At 59.9% G+C, this 22,476-nt stretch overlaps 1 protein-coding gene across 3 annotated transcripts in view; it reads right to left on the bottom strand.

The window, feature by feature from the left end:
* The window catches only part of Sbno2 (strawberry notch homolog 2), a 44,283-nt gene extending 22,251 nt beyond the window's left edge, over positions 1-22,032 (bottom strand). The window contains exons 1-5 of one of the 3 annotated variants that reach the window (XM_063229197.1): positions 21,901-22,032; positions 14,180-14,401; positions 8,088-8,240; positions 2,258-2,349; positions 1,550-1,664 (exon numbers count right to left, since the gene is read on the bottom strand). In XM_063229197.1, the coding sequence (XP_063085267.1) occupies positions 1,550-1,664; positions 2,258-2,349; positions 8,088-8,177 (297 nt within the window). In that variant the 5' untranslated portion in view covers positions 8,178-8,240; positions 14,180-14,401; positions 21,901-22,032. Of the gene's footprint in view, positions 1-1,549; positions 1,665-2,257; positions 2,350-8,087; positions 8,241-8,572; positions 8,710-14,179; positions 14,402-21,900 lie in introns of those variants that run through there. The other 2 variants (XM_004999267.4, XM_063229198.1) reach the window with 2 other exon arrangements.
* Positions 22,033-22,476: the final 444 nt, after the last annotated feature.

Raw genomic sequence — 22,476 nt, 5'->3', positions numbered from 1 at the left:
GGAAGAGGACATGACACCCTTCCTGCAGGACACCTGAGGGCGGCAGGACGGGAGTCATCATCAGAGCCCACCAGGGGGACCCACCAGGGATACCCTGGACCTGGGCAGCCAGCTCCTACAGAGGTCATCGGCGGGGAGCACCCGGTGCCCGCGGGCTCGCACAGCGGTGGCAGCGGACTGCAGCTCCGGACAGTGGGCGGGACCTGGGACTCCAGCTTCCGCATCTCCTCTACAAACCCAAACCGCCTCCGCCGGGCACCGTGACGGTCCTCGTCGTCCAGGAGGATTGCTGCCAATTCAGCCAGCTCAGTGATTTGGCCTTTTCTGTTGTTCTTTTGGGTGTTTTTGGCTTTTTCTGTTGTTCTTTTGGGTGTTTTGTTTTGTTGTGTGTGTATCTGCTGTGTTTTTTGTTGTTTGTTTTGGTACTGAGCCTCAAACCCAGGGCCTCTACCACTGAGCTATATCTCCAGCTGCTTTTAAAATTTTGAGACAGGCTCTTGTAAGTTTGCCCAGGTGGAACCCCCAATGTGCAATACTCCTGCCTCAGCCTCCCTCAGTACTGGGGTTACACGTACGAGCCTCGAGGCCTGGCTAAAGCATCATTCTTTTCCTCCAGAAACCCTTCTGTGTATCGTGCTCTCCAGAACGGGCACCACTGGCCCAGTCATACCCACAGCAGGGCTGGGACTCGGAACTGGCCTCTGATCCCCAGTTGGGAAACTCTCACCCATCTGTGGAGCCCCCCCAGGCAGAAGCCTGGTCAGCACCTACTCATTGGTTTCATCTTTCTTTGCAGGGCCAAGTGGGGGCCTCACTGAGGGGCTCACAGCTCTGTGATTCAGCCCAGGGGATAAGACATGGACACTGAAACTAAGACCAACCACAGGGCTGGAGTTGGGGACAGGGGCTTGGGCTCTGGGGGAAATCAGGAAGGCTCAGCAGATGGTTTGGTTTTCTCCCTCTGGGCAGAAAGAGCCAGCTGGGCCACCTTCTTTCTCTTTTTTTTTATGCTGCTGAGAGACTCGGGGCAATGTCAATGAAAGCCTGGGGGCCTGAAGCTCGCCTCACTCCCGGAAGAGCAACGCAGGGTTTCCCAGTCTGGAGCCTTCCAAGTTATACAGCAGCCGGAAGCGGTTCTGACCAGGCAGGACGTGCCCGGCCACGGAACGGCTCCCTGTCCTGTTTGGGTGCTGCTTGAAGCCGTGCAGTTGCTTCCGCCGGGTCTGAGGTGATGTCTATGCTCCCCATGGAGTGGCAGGGCTGCACCCGGGGCTGCCAGGTCACCCCCCCACCTCAGAGCCAGCTGCGAAGGGCCCTCCGCCTCCCCCTTCTCCCCACCAAGGTCCTGGGGCTGCACAGGGCCTGCCCCTGCTGCTTTGGCTGTGAGGCGGGGTCTTGCTGTCACTGAACTGCTGGGCTGGGGGCTTGCGCCCCAGAGCTGGCCTGTGGGTGACCCCACAACGCCCGTCCCTGTGGCGGCCCCTCTCCCTGCCTGCTGCCCGGTGCGCCCTGCAATGCCGGGTCCCCAGATGAGAGCCGCTGCCCTTACCTGAGGGAAGTCGCTGCCCTTGGACAGGAAGCTGGGGGCGGAGGAGGCCGCGGCCCCGTAGCTGGTATTGGTGCAGGGCTGGCTGTCCAGGAAGGAGGTCGGGCTCGCGTACACACTGGGGGGAGACGGAGCAGTGACAGCTGGGCATGGCAGGGACGCGGGGGCGGCGCCCAATGCACACGGAGCCCCACTTTCATCCTGGGCCCCTCCGCCCTGCGCAGCCTCGACTGTCCCCGCCACAGGCTGGGCCAAGGGCTTCCCTCTCTTCCCACAGCCAGCTCGGCCTTGCTGTGCAGAGTCCCAAAGTCATCACTGGGAGCCCCAGCCCGAAAGGCGTGGGCTGGGGTCCCTTTGCCCCAGCCACCTAGGCTCAGCTTCATACATGGAGAGGCCAGGGGGAGGGGACAGTACCCTTTGGGGCCTTCAGCAGGCCCAGCTCCCAAGCTTTCGGGCTGTCATGGTCCAGGAAGGTCACACCCCTCCCCTCACTGGAGGACATTTCCAGCCCCCCACTCCAGTCTTCTAGAACCCCCTCTTGGCTCTGCCTGCAATGTTGGCAGGCTGTTTGCACAGGCTGCTGCTTCTGCCTGTGATTTCCCTGCTAGGAGTGTTCTCCCCCAGAAAACTCCTACACATCCATCAAAACCCAGTTCAATTGCTGCCTTGTACAGGAGAGACGTCTTCTGGTTTCTCTGTGGAAACACTTACTGGCTGTCACTGGAGAAGCCTGGGTACGATGGTATGGCCGGGTACGATGGTGTGGAGAAGCTGCTCCACCAAGGGCAGTGCAAGAGACCATTCTGGAACACAGGAGAATGGTGTCAGGATGGGCCAGTGAGGACATAGCCCTGGGAAAAGGAAGAGCTGCGGAGAAGAAGAGGTCTGCAAGGCCCGGGGGTGGGGTGGGGGAGTCGCAGGACCCTGAGGTGCCTCCTCTCCTGGTCTGGAGCAGGACCCCCAGGGCTGGCCTGGAATGCACACTTCTGAGGGTACCCTGACCTCCAGAGGAGAGGCCTCGGCAGCCTCACTGGCCATTGGGGGAGCACCCTAACCCAGGGTGGGGTGACCTGCGCTTTGGCTCTATTTGTTTTTGTTTTTGCCGTGCTGGGGGTGGCAGCCAGCAACTCTGCACTGAGCTACGCCCTCACCTCCTTTTCCAATTTCCTTTTGTTTTGTTTGTTGTCTGTGTGTGTGTGTGTGTGTGTGTGTGTGTGTGTTTCTTTTTTATCGGTACCGGGGATTAAACTCACGACCACACACTTGCAAGGCAGGCGCTTATGCCACTAAGCTATATCCCCAACCCCCTATTTCTTGTCTTTTTGAGACAGGCTCTCGCTATGTATGCAGTGTGGGCTGGCCCTGAGCTCACTTCGCAGGCCTGCTGGCCTGATCTCTGGTCCCCAGCCCCCTCGGCCTCCTGTGTAAACCACGGGGTCACAGGGGTCACAGAGCAGCTTGGGAAAGACGTCGACATCACTGAAAGCAGGAAAACCCAGACTCTAACCGCAGCAAGCACACAGGCTGCCACCCTTGGAAAGGCCGAAGTAACAATCCCGACACTACCAAGTGCTGGTGAAAATGCAGAAAACTCAGTCACTGACATGCTGCGGAGAGGAATGGAAAGTGTTACAGTCCCTGTGGAGAGCGGTTTGGCAGTTTTACCAGGCCTGGCATGGTGATACACACCCGTCACTCCAGCATTCAAAAGGCTGAGGCAGGAGGACTGCTGCAAGTTCAAAGCCAATCTAGACTACATAGTAAGTTCGAACTATATGATGAGACTCTGTCTCCAAACAAAATCCCACAAAACAAAACAAAGCAAATCCCAAAAACCTGTAACACTGGGGAGGCTGAGGCAGGAGGATCACTGGGAATTGGAGGCCAGACTGGGCTACATAATGAGTTCAAAATTAGCCTGAGTTGGGCATGGTGACCATGACTGTAATTCCTGCATTCGGGAGGCTGAGGCAGGAGGATCGTTGTGAGTTCGAGACCAGCCTGGGTTACAGAGAGTGAGCTCAAGGCCAGCCTGGACTGCACAGCAAGACCCTGTCTCAAAAACACAAAAACAGGGGCTGGGGATTTAGCACAGCGGTATAAGCGCCTGCCTTGCAAGCAGGCAGTCGTGGGTTCGATTTCCGGTACCGATAAAAAGGAAAAACACACACACACACACACAAGCAAACAAACAAAATCCAAATCCAAAAACTTTTTGAAGTCAGGTAATACTGCAAATGGAGAATTCCCCATGACTTCACATGTCAGGTCCCAGACAGAGAAAAAGATTCTATGAAATGATCTCCAGGTTGAGGGCTGGGATTTAGCTCAGTGGCATAAGCGCCTGCCTTGCAAGCAGGCAGTCGTGAGTTCGATCCCTGGTACCGATAAAAAACTTAAAAAAAAAAAAAAAAAAAAGAGCTGATCCCCAGGCCACATGCACAGATATACCTGACACACAAGGCACCTGGATCCCACCCCGGGGCACCGAGTTTCCTATACATGACAGTATTCTGAAATCTGAGAAAGCCTGAACCTCAACCTCTCTGGCCACAGCACTGTAACAGGGGGGTTGTGGCTTGGTACACACAGAAGCCGCTGGGCCTCCAGGGACAGCGCCGGAGACTGGAGCCCACTGGAAAGGGCCATACTGCTGCGATCCACCTCTACACCATTCTGGAAACAACGCGGTTTAAATTTGTGCTCTATTTTATTTTCAGCAGTTAAAGCTTTTTATTTTGGCCAGGATTGGTCCCACCCTCCTCTCATCCCAGCACTGGAGACGCTGAGGCAGGAGGATCGCCATAAGTTTCAAGCCAGCCTGGGCTACGTAGTGAGATCAAGCTGCAAAAAGCCAAAACACAAAACAAAACAAAAGAAGGGGCATCTTACGGAACCCTTGGGGTAACAGCAACACCCTCTACCTTAGCTGTGTCAAGGACAGCACCCTGAGCTGGGGTTCTGTGTCACCTCTTGTGTAAGAAGCAGCAGGCAGCAAGGTGTGACGGGGAACTCTGCATTCTCATGACTGTATGCGAATCTACAATAATCTCAGCATAAAAAGCTGGTGTGTGTGTTTGTCTTTCTGAGACAGCGTCTCACTATGCAGTTTAGGCTGGCCTGGAGCTCAATTTGGAGGTCTCGAACTCACAGTGATCCTCCTGCCTCAGCCTCCCAAGTGCTGGGACTACAGGCATGCGCTACCATGCCTAGCCAAAATAAAAAGTTTAACTGAAAACAAAATAAAGCACGAATTATTGAGGGACACAGGGAACACCTAAGGTCAAGGCAGGAGGACCACAGGGAGGGTCCCCTGGCACACCTGCCGGGCACGGTCTCCAAGAAGCCCCCAGGGCAGGCCTAGGAGGTGGGAGTTCAGGGACAGACAAAGCTGGACTGCCCAACCTCCTCCCTTGGTCTGGACCTCTGCTGGGGCTGCCAATCAGGGGCACTCAAGTTCCCTCCAATAGGAAAACAGGGCACAGCAGCCAATCAGAGCTTCCCACTCATAGCCAAAGGGGTGACTCCAAGGTGAGACAGCAGGCCTGAGGACGTGATTGGTCCAGAGATGGGCAGCCGGCCTTGGCTGGCCAATGAGAATCCACTGGCAAGCAGAGGGGGCGGTGCCTTACTTAGGGGACGAGGTCTGGACACAGGCACTGGCCCCAGTCATGGAGTCCATCCAGATACCTGTGATTTCCCCCTGAGGCAGAGGCTGTCCTCTGAGCAGCACAAAATGCCTACTCAGTCATCTGGGAGGCTGAGGCAGGAAGATGACAAGTTCAAGGCCAGCCCGGAGAACTCAGCAAGATAGCAAGATCATGGCTCAGGAAAACAAAAAGGCCAGGTGTGGTGGTGCACACATGTAACCCCAGCACTGGAGAGGCTGAGGCAGGAGGATCATCGTGAGTTCAGCCGGCTTGGGCCACATGAGCAAGTTCAAAGTCAGCCTCACGGACAATGTGAGACCTTGTCTCAAAAAAGGACAAAAAAAAAAAAAAGGGTACAGGGTCCCTGGCCGGTCTGTGGTGTGCCACACAGCCCAAAATTGGAGAACCTCCTGCAGGAGCCGATGCCAGAGGAGCCTCAGGGAATCGAGGCCTCCCTTCTTTCCTCGAGCTTGTATTTTTGTTTTGTTTTGTTTTTTTTTATCGGTACTGGGGATTGAACTCACAACTACACGCTTGCATGGCAGGCGCTTATGCCTCTGAGCTAAATCCCCAGCCCCTGGAGCTTGTTTTGTTTGTTTTTCTGGTTTTAGGGGATCGAACTCACAACCTCACACTTGCCAGGCCTGCACTGTGCTGCTGAGCTATATCCCTGGCTGGGTTTGCTTGTTTGAGAAAGGGTCTTCTTACATAGCCCAGGCTGTCCTTGAACTCACTGTGTAGCCCGGGGTGGCCTCCAACTCAAAGCAGCCCTCCTGCTCAGCCTCCCGAGGGCTGGGATTACAGCCTGCACCTTCACACCTGGGTAACCCAGCCGCGCCTGCTCAGTGCCTGTCTCACAAGTGGCTGTGGAGCTGGGTCCCCTCCTCAGCGGCTGCCAGCCCTCCTCCTGACCCAGGACTGCCATTTGGGAAACACCCCCGGGGACTAAACACGGGGGAGAGGAGAACAGAGCGCTATTTATAGCGGAGGAGAACTGGACTCTCCCCAGAGGCTGTGGTGGGGAAATAATTAAACACTCCAGCTGCGGACCAGGGAGGAACCGTCCAAGGATGAGGGGAGCTGGGGCAGGACGGGAGGTCAGAGAGGAGCCGGACACAGCCAAGCTGAACCGTGCCACGGCCCTGGACGCCGGCCAGGGCCTCGAGCTCCTGTTCCCCAAGGTTTGTGAGACGCCCATCCCCTTCCAGACTCTGCGGGTTGGGGTCTCCCAGCTCCACAGCTTAGGGACCCTGGCAGAGGGGCCGGGCGGCAGGGGGGTGGGGGGCAGGAGGAAGTGGCCGATGCTGCACCCGGGGCGTCCAGCAGGGAGCAGCCACGCTTGGCACCCGCTCCTGCACCACAGTGCCCGCCAGCCGACTGCCCTATCCCCCTGTCCCTGCTGCCCAGGGAAGGCAGGTCCCGAGCCCTCCTCCTCATGGGCCGCTGTGACAGGAGGGGGCCGGGCTCCGACCTCTAGGAGTTTGGTGACTTGTGACACTGTACTCAGTCCTGGGAACTCGGAAGAAGGGGTGGGGGTGCGGCTCACTGGAGGCGCGTGATTGGCACGCGTGAGGCCCAGGTTCCATCACCACCACCACTGCAGCCAACAACTCACAGATCACAGCACTCTGGGAGGCTGAGGCAGGCAGATAGCTTCACACTCAAGGCCAGCCTGGGCTACACAGTGACCACAAGGCCAGCTTGGGCTGGATACTGACATCCTGTCTCAAAAAGCCTAAGTAAATGATTAATAAATCAATTAACAAGGGCTGGGGATGTAGCTTAGTGCGAAGGTCCTGGATCCCACCCCAGGATGCTACCCCCCCCCCCCCGAAAAAGACACGAGCTCTAAGCTACAAAATGGAAGAAGCTTGGACACACATTAGTGACAACGGCCCACCTGCACAGGCTGTGGGGCTGCCTAATTCCAGTTGCGGCTCTGGGGAGAGAACCCGGGTACCAGAAAGATCTGTAGGTGCCAGGGGTGGGCGAGAAGACAGAATGGGGAGGATTTCAGGGCCCCCATGCGCCCCACAGCATCAAAACCCAGTCCGTGCTGAACACCAGGACCAGACCTGGAGCAAACTTGGCCTTGTTAACGAGGAGGTTGCGTCGCTGTGGGTAAATTAGTTGGACCGGCTGTGACCCAGGCTGTGGCGCAAGGAGGGGAGGCAGGAGGACAAGGGGAGCGCGGCTTTTCTGTGGGCCAAACGTGGCCTCAGAAATACTCCGCAGCGAGGTAACACGCGCCTGTGATCCCAGAACTTGGAGAGGCTGAGGCAGGAAGATCCCAGGTTTACACGCAGCCTGAGCAATTTAGAAACCAGCGAGACCTTGTCTTGAAATAAAACAAACCAACAGGCCAGGGATTTAGCTCAGCAGGCAGAAGCACTTGCCTGGCAAGCACTAGGTCCTGAGTTCAATCCCTGGTACCTAAAACAAACCAACAAATAAATGAAACTGAGTATGTAACTCAGTGTCAAGGCCCAGCGCCAGCAAAAAGTCAGCTACACTGAAGGTTTTCTTAAGTTTGTTTTGTTCTGGTGGCCCTGGGGATTGAGCCACCCAGCAAACCCCGAGCTGCACCTTCAGACTTTTTATGTATTTTATTTTGAGATACGCTCTTCTCTTGTTAAGTTGCCCGGGCTGGGCATGAACTTGCCACGCTCCTGCATCAGCCTCCACCATAGCTGGGGTCACAAGCCTGTGTCACCATGTCGGAAAGAAAAATACATTTTCAGTGCTCTACTCTGACCGCCCCCCAAAGTCCACTGGAGCAGGCAAGGTCAAGGTCGTGGTCAGGTTCTTCAGGGCAGTGTCCTCCGTAGAGGCCAACTTCCCAGCAGGGCGTTACCGCAGGGCGCAGGGCTCGGGGCCCGTTGGGCACTCACCTGCAGCGGGGGCGGGCTGTACAGGACGCCGGCGGGGGGGCGCTCGTGCTGTGGGTACTCCCCGTCCATGGCAAGCCCCACTGCAGGCATCAGGAGCGTCTATCTGGGCTTGGGGTTCCGTGCTGGTGGCGGCACTGGGGGTGGCATCATGCCCTGCAGGGAGAGACGTGGGTGTCTGAGGGCGTCCCTCCTGACCCACAGGCCCTGGGCCCCGTTCTGGTGCCCACGACTCCCTCCCTGCCTCTCGGCTCCGTGCTGGCCATGCAGGTGAACGTGACGTCGGGAGGGAAGGAGGCCCTGGAGCGGCGGCAGTGTCCGGCTGGCTGACCTTGGGCTCTGCCCGCCGAGGCCCAGAGGGAGGGTCCCTGAGCAGTGTCCCAGGGCGCGGGGGGGCTGGGCCGAGCCAGGCGCAGCTGGAACCCGTTTTGGGTTGGGGCTCACACTGTGCCCACTGGGACTGACAGCATCCTGCCTGGAGGCCTTACCAGCTGCAGCCCACACATGGCTGGATTCCCGTGGGTGACTTCGGACCCCGCCGGATCCCTGAGGCCCCGCCAGCCCTCCAGCCTCACCCCACGGCCCCTAGCTCTGGGGTCTGTGGGTGGCGGGCAGGCATGTGGGGAGGGCGGTGGCCGGGACATTAATCACTGTGACAGCAGGAAGGGGAGGTGCGGCCACCGCTCCCGGCCAAGCCCTGGAGTGTGGAAATCCTCGGGACTTCCAGTAATCACCGCACAGCCACACTCATGGGTGCTTGTGCAACCCCGGGGGAGGGGACAGCAGGCAGGAGCCTGGGGCCAGGCGCCTGCTGTGCTCTGCCCCATCCCCACCGCCAGCTGGGACCCCACAGGCCCAGAGCCCACAGCAGCAGTGCCTACGCTACCCTGCCCTGCCTTGGGGTCTCGGCCACCTCTCACTAACAGTCACACCCCACAGGACACCCTGCTAACACCTGAGCAAATGGGCTGATGGGACTGAAGGGGCAAGGCTCCTGGGGTGCAGCCCCTTCCTGCAGCACGGGGACTTCTCCAGCAAGTGCACCTCTCCAGCAAGTGCATGGGCCCCCGGGGACAGCCAGCCAGGAAACACCCCCCAGCAGGCCCCTCCCCACAGCCAGCCCTGTGCTGCTGACTTGGAAAGTGACACCCCACTCTGAAGGGGACAGCTGGGTGTGCTCCAGTGACCCCGGGGCGGTCCCGAGAGGGACCCCACTCGGCCTTGAGCCCACCCGTGCTAGGACTGTGCATCTGGCGGCTCTGAGCCCTACCCCATAGGGCCCCTGTCAGCAGCTCCAACAGCTCAGGCCCCAAAGTGGCAGGTGAGGACAGGGTGTCACCTGAGACCCTGCACAGGGTGCTCACAGTGACGCATGGGTGACGGCCAAATGGTGGACACGGCCCAGGCGCCCACAGAGGGACACACACAGGGGGCTTCAGTCACATGCTGGAATATTACTCTTCCAGGAAAAGCGTGTGCAATCCCAGAGTGTGAATGCACACAGAGGATGCGTCAGTGAGAGACGCCAGACACAGAGGACACAGCACGGCTCCGTGGACAGGAAATGTCCAGCACAGGCGATGCCAGACAGGAAGTGGCCTTGGGTTGCATTCCATGTCCCTTCCAGAGCAGCTGGGCTGCCCTCTCCTGGCCTCCGACCCCCAGGGCTCCCTGCTCTGCACTGCTCCGGGCACCCGGGTGCCCTCTGCTCAGCTCCACCTGCCACGGAGCCCTCAGGCCTCACCCACCGCCCCTGCTCTGAGGTCTGTGCTCCCTGGGTCCCTTTCCTGCAGACCTCTTGGTGCCCAAAGCCACGCTATATCCAGGGGGCCACTCTGCTGGGCCCAGAATGAGCCTGGTATGACAGCAGCCTGGGTGGTGGTGTGTGAAGTGTGACCCAGGCCCGCAGTCCCCTGTTGCCTATTTTTAGGTGTCCCTGGCTAGCTGTGGCACAGGCTGGTCACTGAGTCTCCGCCAAGAGAATGGGCCACACTTCACAGTCTCAGCTGACATCGAAGGCATGGCAGCTTCCGATGCACAGAAGCTCTGAGGTGACTCATCCAGTGGGAAGGGACAGTTGCAGGCCACAGCAAGGTGCTGAGACCGTGCATGGGCGGGCAGGGCCCCAGGGGAGACCAGGCCCTGGAAAGGGTCCCAGGACATGCCTGCCACCTGCCAGGCCTCAGCACAGGGCCACATGCTCAGGATAAGCGCAGTCAGCTCGGCCTCCCAGGTACACACACCTTGCCCAGGCAGGGTCTCTGCCAGGACCAGGGCTGGGCAGGAGGCAGCTTCCCAATGCGGGGAGCCCCTGTGGCCCCCTTCTCCAGCCCCAGATGGGCACCACAGCCCCCTTCTTTCTCCTCCTCCCTGCCTTCCTCCTGCGTCCTGGGGACTGAACCCAGGGCCTCTGGACTGAGCTATGGCCCCTGGCTTTTTACTTTAGCTTTCATTCTTCCTGTCTCCTTCCTTGTTTTTATTTATTTATTTTGAGGACAGGGTCTTGCTAATAATTCAAGACTGACCTTAACCTCACTAGGTACCTCACTGTGACAGGCTACCATGCCTGGCTTGGAGCCAATCATATGGTGCAACAGTGTCCTTTCACCTGCTGTGGCTCCTGCCTCAGCCCCCCAAGTGCTGGGATTACAGGCGTGGGCCACCATGCCCGGTTTTGTTTTTTTTTAATCGGCACCAGGGATTGAACTCACAACAGTGCGCTTGCAAGGCAGGTGCTTGTGCTGCTGAGCTAAATCCCCAGCCCCCCTGGTTTTAATTATTTTGAGACACAGTCTTGTAAAGTTGTCCAGGCTGGGCACAACCTTGCGATCCTCCTGCCTCAGCCTCCAACGCACTTCCCTGGTATTACACGCCTGTACCACCACATCTGGCCCTTTCTTCCTCTGGTGCTGGGGATGGCCCTGGAAAGTGCCTGTCACTGAGTCATGCTCCGCACTCCTGTCCTGGCACCGGCAGGGACAGAGGCCCTGGGACTCCGAGGACCCTTCCAGACCACGTTCCACAGCATAAGCCCCAGTGGGCAGAGCAGCTGCAGTGACAGGTGTGCAGAGTCTGCTGTGTGGACCTTGGGGACCTCAGGGCCTGGAGGTCACCCCTGGGCCACGAATTCCCTTCTCTATGGTCCCCACCAGCGGGCGTCAGGTGGCCAACATCCTGGGATCCACCTGAGAAGTTCCCGGGGAGCCACACAGCTGGGCAAGATGCCGCAGGCCTGGGGATGCAGGGCAGGTACAGCCTGCACTGTTCGACAGGGAAGGGACACCTCAGGCCTCAGCGTGCCCTGTCTTGTGGGAAGAGCCCTGCTGTCCCTCCACAAAGAGATAGGGGTCAAGGAGGCCCCCTCAGTGCATCCTGGACTCCCATGAGGGCCCGCGGCCTGGGGCCCACCTGGCAAGGCTCTGCCCCCAGCACGGGACACAAACTCAGGCTGTCATGAGAGCTTCAGCCCCCAGGCTGGGCGGAGAGGAGGGGCTGAGGCTGGTGGAACGGGCTGAGATAGGTTGGCAAGGGTCAGGAGCACCCTTTCCTGGCAGATGGCAGCCACCAGACCTGACTATGGCAGCTGTGGCTCCAGGCCCAGTGGCTTTGCCCTGCCCAGCTGGGAGGCCCCCCCATCCTCCTGGTCCCACATCTCACCCAGGTGCCTATGACCCCAGGTCAGCCACAGCATCCAGCTTGGGGTCCCAGAACTCACTGCTGGGTTCCTAAAGGACAACAGCACCGCCCCACGCAGTCACCAGGCTGGGCTTTAATTTGAGATCCTTTGCCTCGTCCTGCCATGACTGGCTCCAGAGATCTGCGGTGGCTTTAACAGATGAAGCCACTGGAACAGTTGCATGTGTTCCTGTGATTTGCTAGGTGGACCAGCGCCCCCGGGGGGCAGGACAGATGGGGGACAGGACAGACGGCGGTCAGGAGGGATCCTTCCAGAAAGCTTAGGAGCACAGTCCTCAAAATACAGCCCCCGGGCAGGTCCCATCTGCCGAGACCAGGGCACAGCCAGGTGTTGAGGCTACAGCGGGCGGTCGGACACGGTCACACGATACGTAAGGCTGCAAGCCAGGCATGGTGGCCCGTCATCGGGCACTATCGGGGACTGAGGCAGGAGGATCGAAGGTTCTAATACAAGCTAGGTGACTCTGATTTAGCCAGAGCCTGCCTCAAATAAAGAGTAGCACAGGCTGGGAAGGGAGCCTGGCTTCCACCCGCAGGACAGAAGGAAAAAGAGTTCTCAAGTTCGTAGGGGCTGAGGGTTTAGCTCAGCGGCATAAGCACCTGCCTTGCACAAGCAGGCAGTAGTGAGTTCAATCCCTGGTACCGATAAAAACGAAAAAGACCAAAAAAAAAAAAAGAGTTCTCAAGTTCATTGCCAAGCTCACCTGGGGGCGGTTCATGAGTGATCAGGAAACGGCCACACCTCGCCTCAGGGTAAAACCCTACCACTCTCCTCCTGCAAGGCCTGGGGACAGCCTGCGGGGGACCAGGGGCACCCTGCGGGCACACTCCCTGTTAGCTCCCCTGCATTAGCTGGCTGCGCTGGGCTGGGCTGGGCTGGACTGAACAAACGTGGCCGTCCTGTCCCAACACCAGGCCAGGCTCACACTGCTGGCCAGCGGCTCCCTCACCCTGCCCCCTGCAGTGGAGTCCTGCAGGGGTACGGTATGGGGGCTGGGCCCCCCGGGTGGCCCTTCTAAACAGCTCTTTCTGCTTGTTCCCCTGGGGAACTGGAGATTAAACCCAAGGCTTCTGCACTAAGCTGCAGCCCCCACCTTTTTTTAAAGTGTTAAGACAGGGTCTTGCAAAATTGTTCAGGCTGGGGCTCAAATGTGCCAACCTCCTGCCTCCGTCTCTGGGGGTGCTGTGATGACAGGCCCGTGCCACTACACGCGGGCTCCTCTCTGCGGAGCTGTAGATAGAATGCAGGGCTCTGTGCTGCTAGGTGAGTGCTCCCCACAGAACTGCACCCCAGCCCTCTTCCTTCTGAGCCACACCGAGCATGACAGAAGCTGGGTGCAGAGGTGCACACCTACAATCCCAGCACTGAGAAAGCTGACGCAGAGTGGCTACCACAAGTTCTAGGACAGCCCAAACTATGTAGAGCTCAAGGTCAACCCGGACTACAAATTAGACCCTGTCTCAAAAAAAAAAAGTAAAAGGAAAGAAATCTCAGCACTCAGGAGGCTGAGGCAGGAGGATCACTTCAAGATCAAAGCTAACCTGTCTCAAAAACAACACAACATCAAATATGAACTAAAAAACAACACACCATACGTAATATCCCTTTTTGGTACCAGGGATCGAACTCACGACTGCGCACTTGCAAAGCAGGCACTTATACCGCTGAGCTAAATCCCCAGCCCCCATATGTAATATTCTTGAGGCTCTAGCTTCACCCCTGGCATGCTGAACCCTGTGGTGCGGGCCTTTAGTCTTGGCCACTGGGGAGGCTGAAACAGGAGGCTCCCTACGTGGGGTATAGCTCAGTGTCAAAGCAATGGGTTCCGTCCTCCACGCCTCCTCCCCAGAGTCTGAAATCCTGCAGCTCCCGCCTGCCTCTAACCCTGGGGTCCAGCATTTCACTGTCCTGTGTGTCCCGGGGCCGCCCATGTAGGACAGGCCCTGGGACAGGGAGCTGGCAGTAAAGCTACTGCATCCCTGTGCACTGACTCGACAGCCACAAGGTCCCCCGGCAGGTGAGTGCAGCAAGGTCTCCAGGCCACACTGTCCCGCCTGCCGAGCCTCCACCCCGCACATGGCCAGCCGAGCCCAGGTCCCAGCTTCCCCGGCTTCTCCAGCCCGGCCTCTCCAGCCCGGCCAGGGCTGACGCACACTGTGTGACCCGCCCATCTCCAATCCTGAGGGATCCCAAGCTCACCCCCGAGCTGGATGAGACAGTCAGGGAATCTGTTGGGAGCCACCACATTGCCGAGCCGCCGCATATAGCGATCATGCGGCCTGTGGTAAAGAGTAAAGCCTGAGTTAGATTACCCCTCCCATCGAGCACGTTAGTTTCCTGCTTACCGCGTAAACAACCCGCTCAATAATATGTTAGCCAATCAGCTTGCCTTGCTTACTTTAACATGATTGGACACTGTATCCGTATATATACTGGTGCCACCCCTGGGGGGAAGTAGAAGCCCGGAAGGAGCTGCGGAGAGCGGACCGGTAGAGGCTTCGGAGCGAAGCCCGAAAGGAGCCGCGGAGAGCGGACCGGTAGAGGCTTCGGAGCGAAGCACGGAAGGAGCCGCGGGGAGCGGACCAGAGGAGGCTTCGGCTGGGAGCGATCCCAGGGCAGGCTGTACGGAGAGAAAATAAAAGAAAAGGTTGTCCACTGCCAGACTTTGTCGTGTGTCCTTCCTGCCGGCCGGGAGCGACATCGACAGGAATCAACCAGGTTGGGGCCACTCTGACCCTCACCATGCCATCCCAGGGTTCCTCGACACCGGGTGAGCCAGAGGCCCAGGACGGGACCCCAGATCTGCCCAACCCTACCAGCACCCTCCATCCATCCTGGCGCCCAAAGGCTCGGGGCTGAGGTACAGCTGCAGGGCCCCACAGGCACCCCACAGACACGGGGACACGTGAGGCCAGACCCAGAGGTTCCCATGAGGAAGGGGACATGGGAGAGCAGGGAGCAATGGGGTGACGAATCAGCATCCCCAAACACGCCCACCGGATTTGATAGAAATTCATGACAGCAAAAGACACGGCCACGCGTCCCCCCCCAACTCCCTCCTCTGCTTCCCAAGGCCCGCAGCAGCCCCAGAAATCCCTTGCACACCCCCAGCTGCAGTGTCCCAGATGCCTCGATGTCCCAAATCCCTTCAGAGCCTTCAGCTCTCTCGGCCTTTCTGACCTCAGGAAAGAGCCAGAAGTCACGTAGTGTCAGACCCGGTTTCCAGGGAAGGGGACACACAATCCTGGGAGCTCAGGTCCACAGTGTCTTCAATTGAGGCTGGGGTGCCTGCACCCCGGGAGCTGGAAGAGCCGCTGGGCCCTCCCCAACCCGAGCCCCATATTCTGGGCTCCTGACCACGACTGGACCTTTCTTGCTGTTTTTTCAAGACAGGGTCCAGGCTGCCCCTGAGCTCACCATGTAGCCTGGACAGGCCTCAAACTCAGGGAGATCCTCCTGCCTCAGCTTGCCCTCCTGGGATCACAAGTGTGAGAACTCACGCCCTGCTTCGTGATAGGATAAATTCCTGCTCCCCAGCAGCCCTGCCTGGGGTGACTGCAGGCCCAGGAAACTCCTGGAGGGCCCCAAGCTCCAGCATGAGCCAGCCCCGACCTTTGGCTAGCCCTCTTAGGAGGCTAAGATGGGGTCATTCTATGACCCTGGGCTTCCAGAGTCCTGAGACAGCGTCTGGAACCCAGTCACCTGGATGCCAACGCGGGGCAGAGGCCACTGCGCCTGACCTCTGGCATGCACAGTCCAGGCACACGCACACAAGAGCCAGCGCCCAGCGCCCAAGCCTGGAACCTCACAAGCAGCCCAGGCGGAGGCCCTTCCGTGGAGGATGAGGAAGAGGCAGGCTTGGGGAGGCACGCAGGAGGCTGAGGACAGGGCTGTTTCAGAGTTTTATTTTTGGTGCTGGGATTGAACAAAGGGCCTTCATCCTGAGCTATGTCCTCAGCTCTCTGTGTTCTTCATTACTGTGACCCATGTTTTGCTCAGTTGTGCAGGTTGGGCTGGGAAGCCGTGATCCTCCTGCCTCAGCGTCCCAGAGCGCAGGGCGGACAGAGAGGGGGAGGCTGTGCACACCTGGCTCGGGCTTGTCCCCTGAGTTCCCAGTGCCTCCCTTGCTCTCCCCTGGGGAGGCGCGGTGGCCTCAGCTGGAATGATTCCCCTCGAGGGAAGGCGCAGATGAACAGCCTTTCCTGGGGGCTCACAGGGTCCCCGCAAGGTGTCGCACACTGCAGCCTGATTTCCAGAAGCATTCGCCAGCCCTGCCTCCGAGACCTGCTAGGGACAGTGCCCACAGCAAAGCACAAGAGACAGCGAGCAGGGTCGGGGGGTCGGGACGGGGGCCCTTGCTCAGGGGCGCCAACCTAGCAGCCTCACAGCGGGCCGCACAGTGCAGGCTGGACCAAGTGCGGGCTCAGTCCGCTCAGCATGGGGCCGGACCAAGCCTTGGCCAGGGGACTCCTCTCGGCCCCCCACCTGATCTGGTCCCCGAAGCAGCAGCTGCATGTGGGCAGAAACCCGCCAGAGGACAGCGGTGAAGGGCCATCGTCCTCAGAATGGGGGGGGATTACGAAATGGGAGCCCTCGCCACCGAGTGTGGGGCAGGCTCGAGTCCTGAGCCCCTGGTACCCGGGAGGCTGGCAGCAGGAGGAAGACAGAGCCGTCGAGGCGTGAGAACGAGCCCTCAGCAGTCGCAGGGAGGCACATGCCTGTCACCCCTGCACTTGGAGGCTGAGGCAAGAGGGCCGCTGTGAGTTTAAGGCCAGCCTGGGCTACAAAGGAAGGAGGCACTGACTCAAAAAATAGAATAAAAAAAGGACTTCAGACCCACTCACACCCAGTGGGTGCAAGGGAGCCAGCCTCGCTGGGCATGGTGACGCATCTGTCATTCCACACTCCAGGAGGCTGAGGCAGGAGACGGCAAGTCAGAGCCCAGCCTGGGTAGCTTAGCAAGACGGTCTCAAATTGAATGAACTAAACAGCGCGGAGGGCGCAGCTCAGTGCAAAGGCCCGGCTCCCACCCCACACAGCACACAGCTCAGTGCAAAGGCCCGGCTTCCACCCTACACAGCTCAGTGCAAAGGCCCGGCTCCCACCCCACACAGCACACAGCTCAGTGCAAAGGCCCGGCTCCCACCCCACACAGCACACAGCTCAGTGCAAAGGCCCGGCTCCCACCCCACACAGCACACAGCTCAGTGCAAAGGCCCGGCTCCCACCCCACACAGCACACAGCTCAGTGCAAAGGCCCGGCTCCCACCCCACACAGCACACAGCTCAGTGCAAAGGCCCGGCTCCCACCCCACACAGCACACAGCTCAGTGCAAAGGCCCGGCTCCCACCCCACACAGCACACAGCTCAGTGCAAAGGCCCGGCTCCCACCCCACACAGCACACAGCTCAGTGCAAAGGCCCGGCTCCCACCCCACACAGCACACAGCTCAGTGCAAAGGCCCGGCTCCCACCCCACACAGCACACAGCTCAGTGCAAAGGCCCGGCTCCCACCCCACACAGCACACAGAACAAGCAAAGCAAAGCACCTGACACTGAGCCCGGCCCTCGCTCAGCAGATGCTGAGCCCTCTCCCCCTCCCCCCCAGGGGAGACCCTGGGTCACTGGGACTGCCAGGCCCTGCCCACAGGGCCCACACGGAGGGGCACTATGCTGTCCTCATCTCCCTCCTCACGCAGAGGCGCAGCCCACAGCAGGGTCCCGGGGAAGCGGCCCCTTCTCGGGGTGACACAGACAAGGACACAGGTGATACTCAACCAGCCTCGGAGCATGCGGGCAACCTCCTACCTGAGCCTCTCCTGGAACCCCTCTTCAGAGTCCCCTGTGCCCTGGGAGGAATCAGAGAATGGGGTGTCTCCGCCAGGAGCCTCAAAGCACCCCGGCGCCAGCCATGTGACTGCATGTAGGGAAATTGAGGCTTCTGAGTCCCCAGCTGAGCGAAAGCCCAGGGATGGGGTCAGGAAGGGAGCGCCCCCATACCCACTATAGGAGCTGAGGGTAGGGAGGCCTGCTCGGGCGCACGTGACGTGACGGGAGGGGACAGCAGGCCTCCTGCCCTGGAATGCGGCCCGGTTTCCAGATGGGCTGGTTTTTCAAGAGCCACCATCGGTCTGGGCTGGGGGTGGCAGCCCCTGGCTCAGAGTGGGTGATTCCTGGCCCCCAGTGCCTGGCCCCCAGTGCTGGGCACTTTCCCAGGGTTTCTGAGCAACATGGGCTCTGCCACCTGGCTCTGACCGCGCCCTGGAGCACCCCGGGTCCATTCGGAAAGCCCCTTCATCCACTTGGGGATTCAGGGGGCCTGAGCTTGTGGGGAGGAGGCAGTCATTCTAAAATCTGAGGAGCACTCCCAAAAACGCTCCTGGCTGGCTCACCTAGACCTGAGCTACACAGAGAGGCACTGAACTGTGACCCGGCAAGCCGGGGGCAGCAGAGTCAGACACCCGACTTCCAAGGCTATCTGGACACTGAGCAGAGCCCCCTGCCCCCCACAGCAGGCTCTACTGCTCACCTCCAGCCAGATCCGGACACCCCACACAACACGGTGACTGCGGCCCTGACCCCCAAGGCAGGGACTGTCTCTCCAGCTGGCAGCAAGGGACTGGTGGCCGCACCCAGCAGCCATGAGTCAGTCCATAAATGTTTACTGCCCACCCAGACCCTCGGCCCTTGGGGGTGGAGACTCCCTGGAGAGCGGGTGACCTGCCCGCTGGAGTCAGGGCACATCACTGTCACTTTCGAAACTCATCCATATCAGGGATCCAAGCCCATACTGCCGGTTTCGGTTTCACTTAGGGAGCTGTTCCTGCTCGGGTCGGTCCGCTGGCTCCAGGACCGTCGGCCTACGCCTGGGTCACCAGGCCCATGGCAAGGTTTAGGAGACACCTGCCAAGACCCTGTCCTTCCCTCCTGGGGACGTGGGCTCTGCAGTGGTTGTAGGGTCTCCATTTAGGACCCAGGCAGAAGGCGCCTGCCGAAACCTTGAGCCACAAAACACCAACTGGGCAGGGTGTGGTAGCACACATGTGTCATCCCAGAACTCCAAGAGGCTGAGGCAGGAGGACTGCAGCAAGTTCGAGACCAGCCTGGGCTACACAGTGAGTTCAAGGCCAGCCCTAGCTACAGAGTGAGACCCTGTCTCAAAAGACAAAAACCAAACAACAAACAAAAAACCAAAGACCCACTGTGCAACAGGACCCTCACCCCACTTATCCATCCGTCTGCCGCCAGCCCTCGGCTCTGCGGGGTGGGTGCCTGCACACAACGGGGACAAAGATCACCTTCCCACAGCCAGTGCCTCCCCAGGCCCCACACAGCAGAGGGCATCCCCACCCAGCTGTCCCCAGAGGCTCCACAGGACCAGGAGCTTGTGGTCACCGCACGCACTCAGGTCACCTCCCTGTCCCCTGGCACAGGTATGACTCTGGCCTCCAAAAGGCCTGCCATCCAGAGCCCATTCACCAGAAGTCCAGACCACCCGCCCAGAGCCGGTCCTCCTGTCACAAAGCAGCACTGAGAGGACCGGGAGGTGGCAGTCACACCAGCAGAGACCTTGAGGAAGTCCGTTCTCCAATCCATCAGGCCCAGGCTTAGGGCTCACAGTAAGGAGGGCAGGGGGAGTTACTGGGCAGGCCAAGGCAGCACCCAGCATCTAGCCACGTCCTGTCCAATCACAGCCCTGCCCACCAGGGATCCCACAGACACGGGCACAGGTGACACACACAGAGGGGGGTGTGCACAGTACCTGCACACGCCCACAGTGGCCCAGATGCCAAACACACTCATACCCCTGGCGCTCATGTGCTTGCACACACACCCATGCGTACACATGTGTTCTTACCATGAGCACACCAACACACACGCACATACCTGGGGCTGGGTCAGTGCTGTGGGGTGTGGGGGCTCCTCCGCACACCCCACCGTGTCAACCCCAACCAGGATGTTGACTTCAGATTCTGCTACACCCCTCCCCACCCCACCCGCAAGGGGGCGGCCCCCAGGGTCACAGCTGCCTCTTTACTAGGCCCGATCTTCTACCCCATCAGCATTTCCTGCCAGGGCCCCCCTCCAGGGGGTGTGTCTGGGACACCATTGGAACTGAGCTGGTCACACCTGGGAATGGGACGGGACCGCAGGTAGGAGAAGGGCCTGAAGGCTGTGTCTTGACACCCTGCGCCTCAGTGTCCCCACCAGGGTAGGGGGCAGAGTTGGCCCAGCGATGCATGGTGGCAGCGTTCAGGACATGGACCCCTGCTCACACCTGTGACCCACTGGACTTCAAAACCCACTGAGATTCCTCCTAGAAAAGCCTCCCAGTGCCCCTGGGGGACCCAGCCCTTCTCCCTGGGGAGGACACGCAGGCCTCACACCTGCAGTCCCCAGGGGCTGGGAGACCTGCTCCATGCCTCCACTGCCAGGGGGCCTGGGACCGCCCCCACCCCCGGGGGGGTCTGAAAGGCAGCTCCCCAGCTCTGGGGCCTCCCCTGGGAAAATCCAGGACCACCATGACAACCAGGAAGGCTGGGAGAACCAGAAAGGGGGGTGCCCACTGGGGAAGAAAGGGTGGGGACACTGGCAATGTGGGGTGCGGGCTACTCTCTGTCACTCTCTGGGTTTGTTTGGATTTTTGGTTTGTTTTTGGTTTTTTGAGACAGGGCTTCACTCTGCAGTTCAGGCTGCCCTTGGGCTCACTGTGTCACCCAGGCTGGTCTCAAACTCACAGTGATCCTCCTGCCTCAGCCTCCCGAGTGCTGGGATGACAAACGTGCGCCACCACGCCCAGCTCCCTGCCACTCTTTCGCAAGTCCTCTGGAGAAGTCCACAGCTGACCAACACCCAGGAGCCAGCACAGCTGCAAACAGCTCAAAACACCCACTCTCACCGCCAGAAGCGCCACCCCTGGGAATTTCTCCCGAGTTCAATTCCTGTCACCAGCAGAGCCCTAGGGCTCCAGAACTCCCCCAGGTGCCAGGCTCCTGTCCTGCCTGTCACCTCACCGGACAGCAGGCTCATGAGACTCCTCAGGCACCCCTTGTCACACTGGACAACATTCACCACCACCCCAAACTGCCAACAGGGCTCCCGCAGCTGGCTCCAGGGCCAGGCACCACGGCCCACCACTGGCGGGGTGCAGAAGGCGGCACTGATCATTCCCGGGCAGGAAATGCATTCCTGAGCAGGTGTGACCCACTGGCATTCCGGGAAGCGGAGTCCGGGGATGTCCCGGCGGCAGAGGCGCAGTTTACACGCTCAATTTTTCTTTTAACCTAACAAAATGTTAATCACTTCATCAGGGAGACTGCCCCCAGCCCAGGCGCCGGAGGGCTCCGGGGCCCCACACCCCCAGGCCGGTCTTGGCGCCTTCAAGCCCCACTGGCCTCCTGCCCAGGTCCTGGAGTGCTGGAGAGAGCTTTAACAGAGCAGGACGCTCCTGGGGGCGCTCCTCACCCCAGCGAGACCTCTGTCCCCATCCACCTCACCAGTCCTTGGGGTGCCTGCGGTTCCAAGCCCCTCAGGCTCAGCGCTCCCACACCACCGGCGGGACTGACCCCGTGAGGACGCCCGGGGGTCGGCTATGCCCAGAGCCTGCTTTCCAAAGCAGGGGGGACCGACCCCCAGCGGAGGGAGTCCCCAGAGCTGAGGGCCAAGAATGTCGCGTGCAACGGGGTTAGGGGTGGAGCGAAAGGGGTCCCAGATCCCCGAAAAATCTGGGGTCCAGGATGGGAGATATCTGGGGTCGCCCAGGGCCAAGGGGCAGCAGAGACGCAAGGTCCGGGGTTCCCAGGGGGGAGACGTCAAGAGATCACAGAGTTTCACGAGTTCAAGGGGTCACCGGGGGACTCCCGGGGTTACCCGGGACCTGGGGTCAAGGGTCTCCGGAAAAGGAAAGCTCGGGGTTCAACACGGATCGCGGCACCGCGAAGCCGGAAGAAGGGCGCTCGGGGGGCTTGTGGGGCGGCTCCGGGCGGGAGTGCCGCTGCCCTTGCCCCGCGGACCCCGGAACCCCGGCCCCGAAGGGGCGCACGAGGCCCCTCGCCACGGGCCGGCCGCCGCAGCGCAGGTGCTCGGTCTGCAGCGGGAGATCGGGCCGGACGCCTCACCTCGGAGCCGGGTGCGGCCGGACGCGAAGCTCTCGACGCCTCAGTTTCTCCGAGCCTCTCCGTGGCCGCCGCTCACTTCCGGGTTTCGGGCGCCATCTTGGGGGCCCCGCGCACTTCCGGTCACGCTGTGGGGGCGGGGCTGATTTAAATAAGCGTGGGCGGTGGGCGTGGCTTGTGGTGGACCCAGGATGCCAGTCCCCAGCTGCTCGGGACTGGACACCTTGGTTCCTCTCAGCCTCTCCAGCCTTAGATATTTTTTTCAACACCCAGGTGAACTCAACGTTGGTTTGCTGTGCACCAGGGCTCCGTCCCCAGCCTCCTCAGGGCCTTTGCACACGCTGAGCTCTCCGCTCGCAGCCTATGTTTCTCTACCTCTCTTGCCTCCTCTGCAGTAATTCTAACATTCACCGGCAATGTCTCCTAAGGAATACGGACTAAGGTCCAGCCAGCATGGTGATGCATATGGGGGCCCAAGGGTTACCCCAAAAAAGCAAGTTCCTTTCAGGCACAGTGAGGACCCCTCTATGTTTCCCCTCAGAGGCTTCTAGCAGCCAGATGAAAACTGTCCAGATTTGC

Source organism: Cavia porcellus, unplaced genomic scaffold (genome assembly GCF_034190915.1).
Source record: "Cavia porcellus strain 051 isolate PalLab524CR breed Dunkin Hartley unplaced genomic scaffold, mCavPor4.1 scaffold_17, whole genome shotgun sequence".
Classification (NCBI taxonomy): domain Eukaryota; kingdom Metazoa; phylum Chordata; class Mammalia; order Rodentia; family Caviidae; genus Cavia; species Cavia porcellus.
The sequence above is the reverse complement of the archived record's forward strand: the minus strand, read 5'-3'. Positions and strand labels throughout refer to the sequence as shown.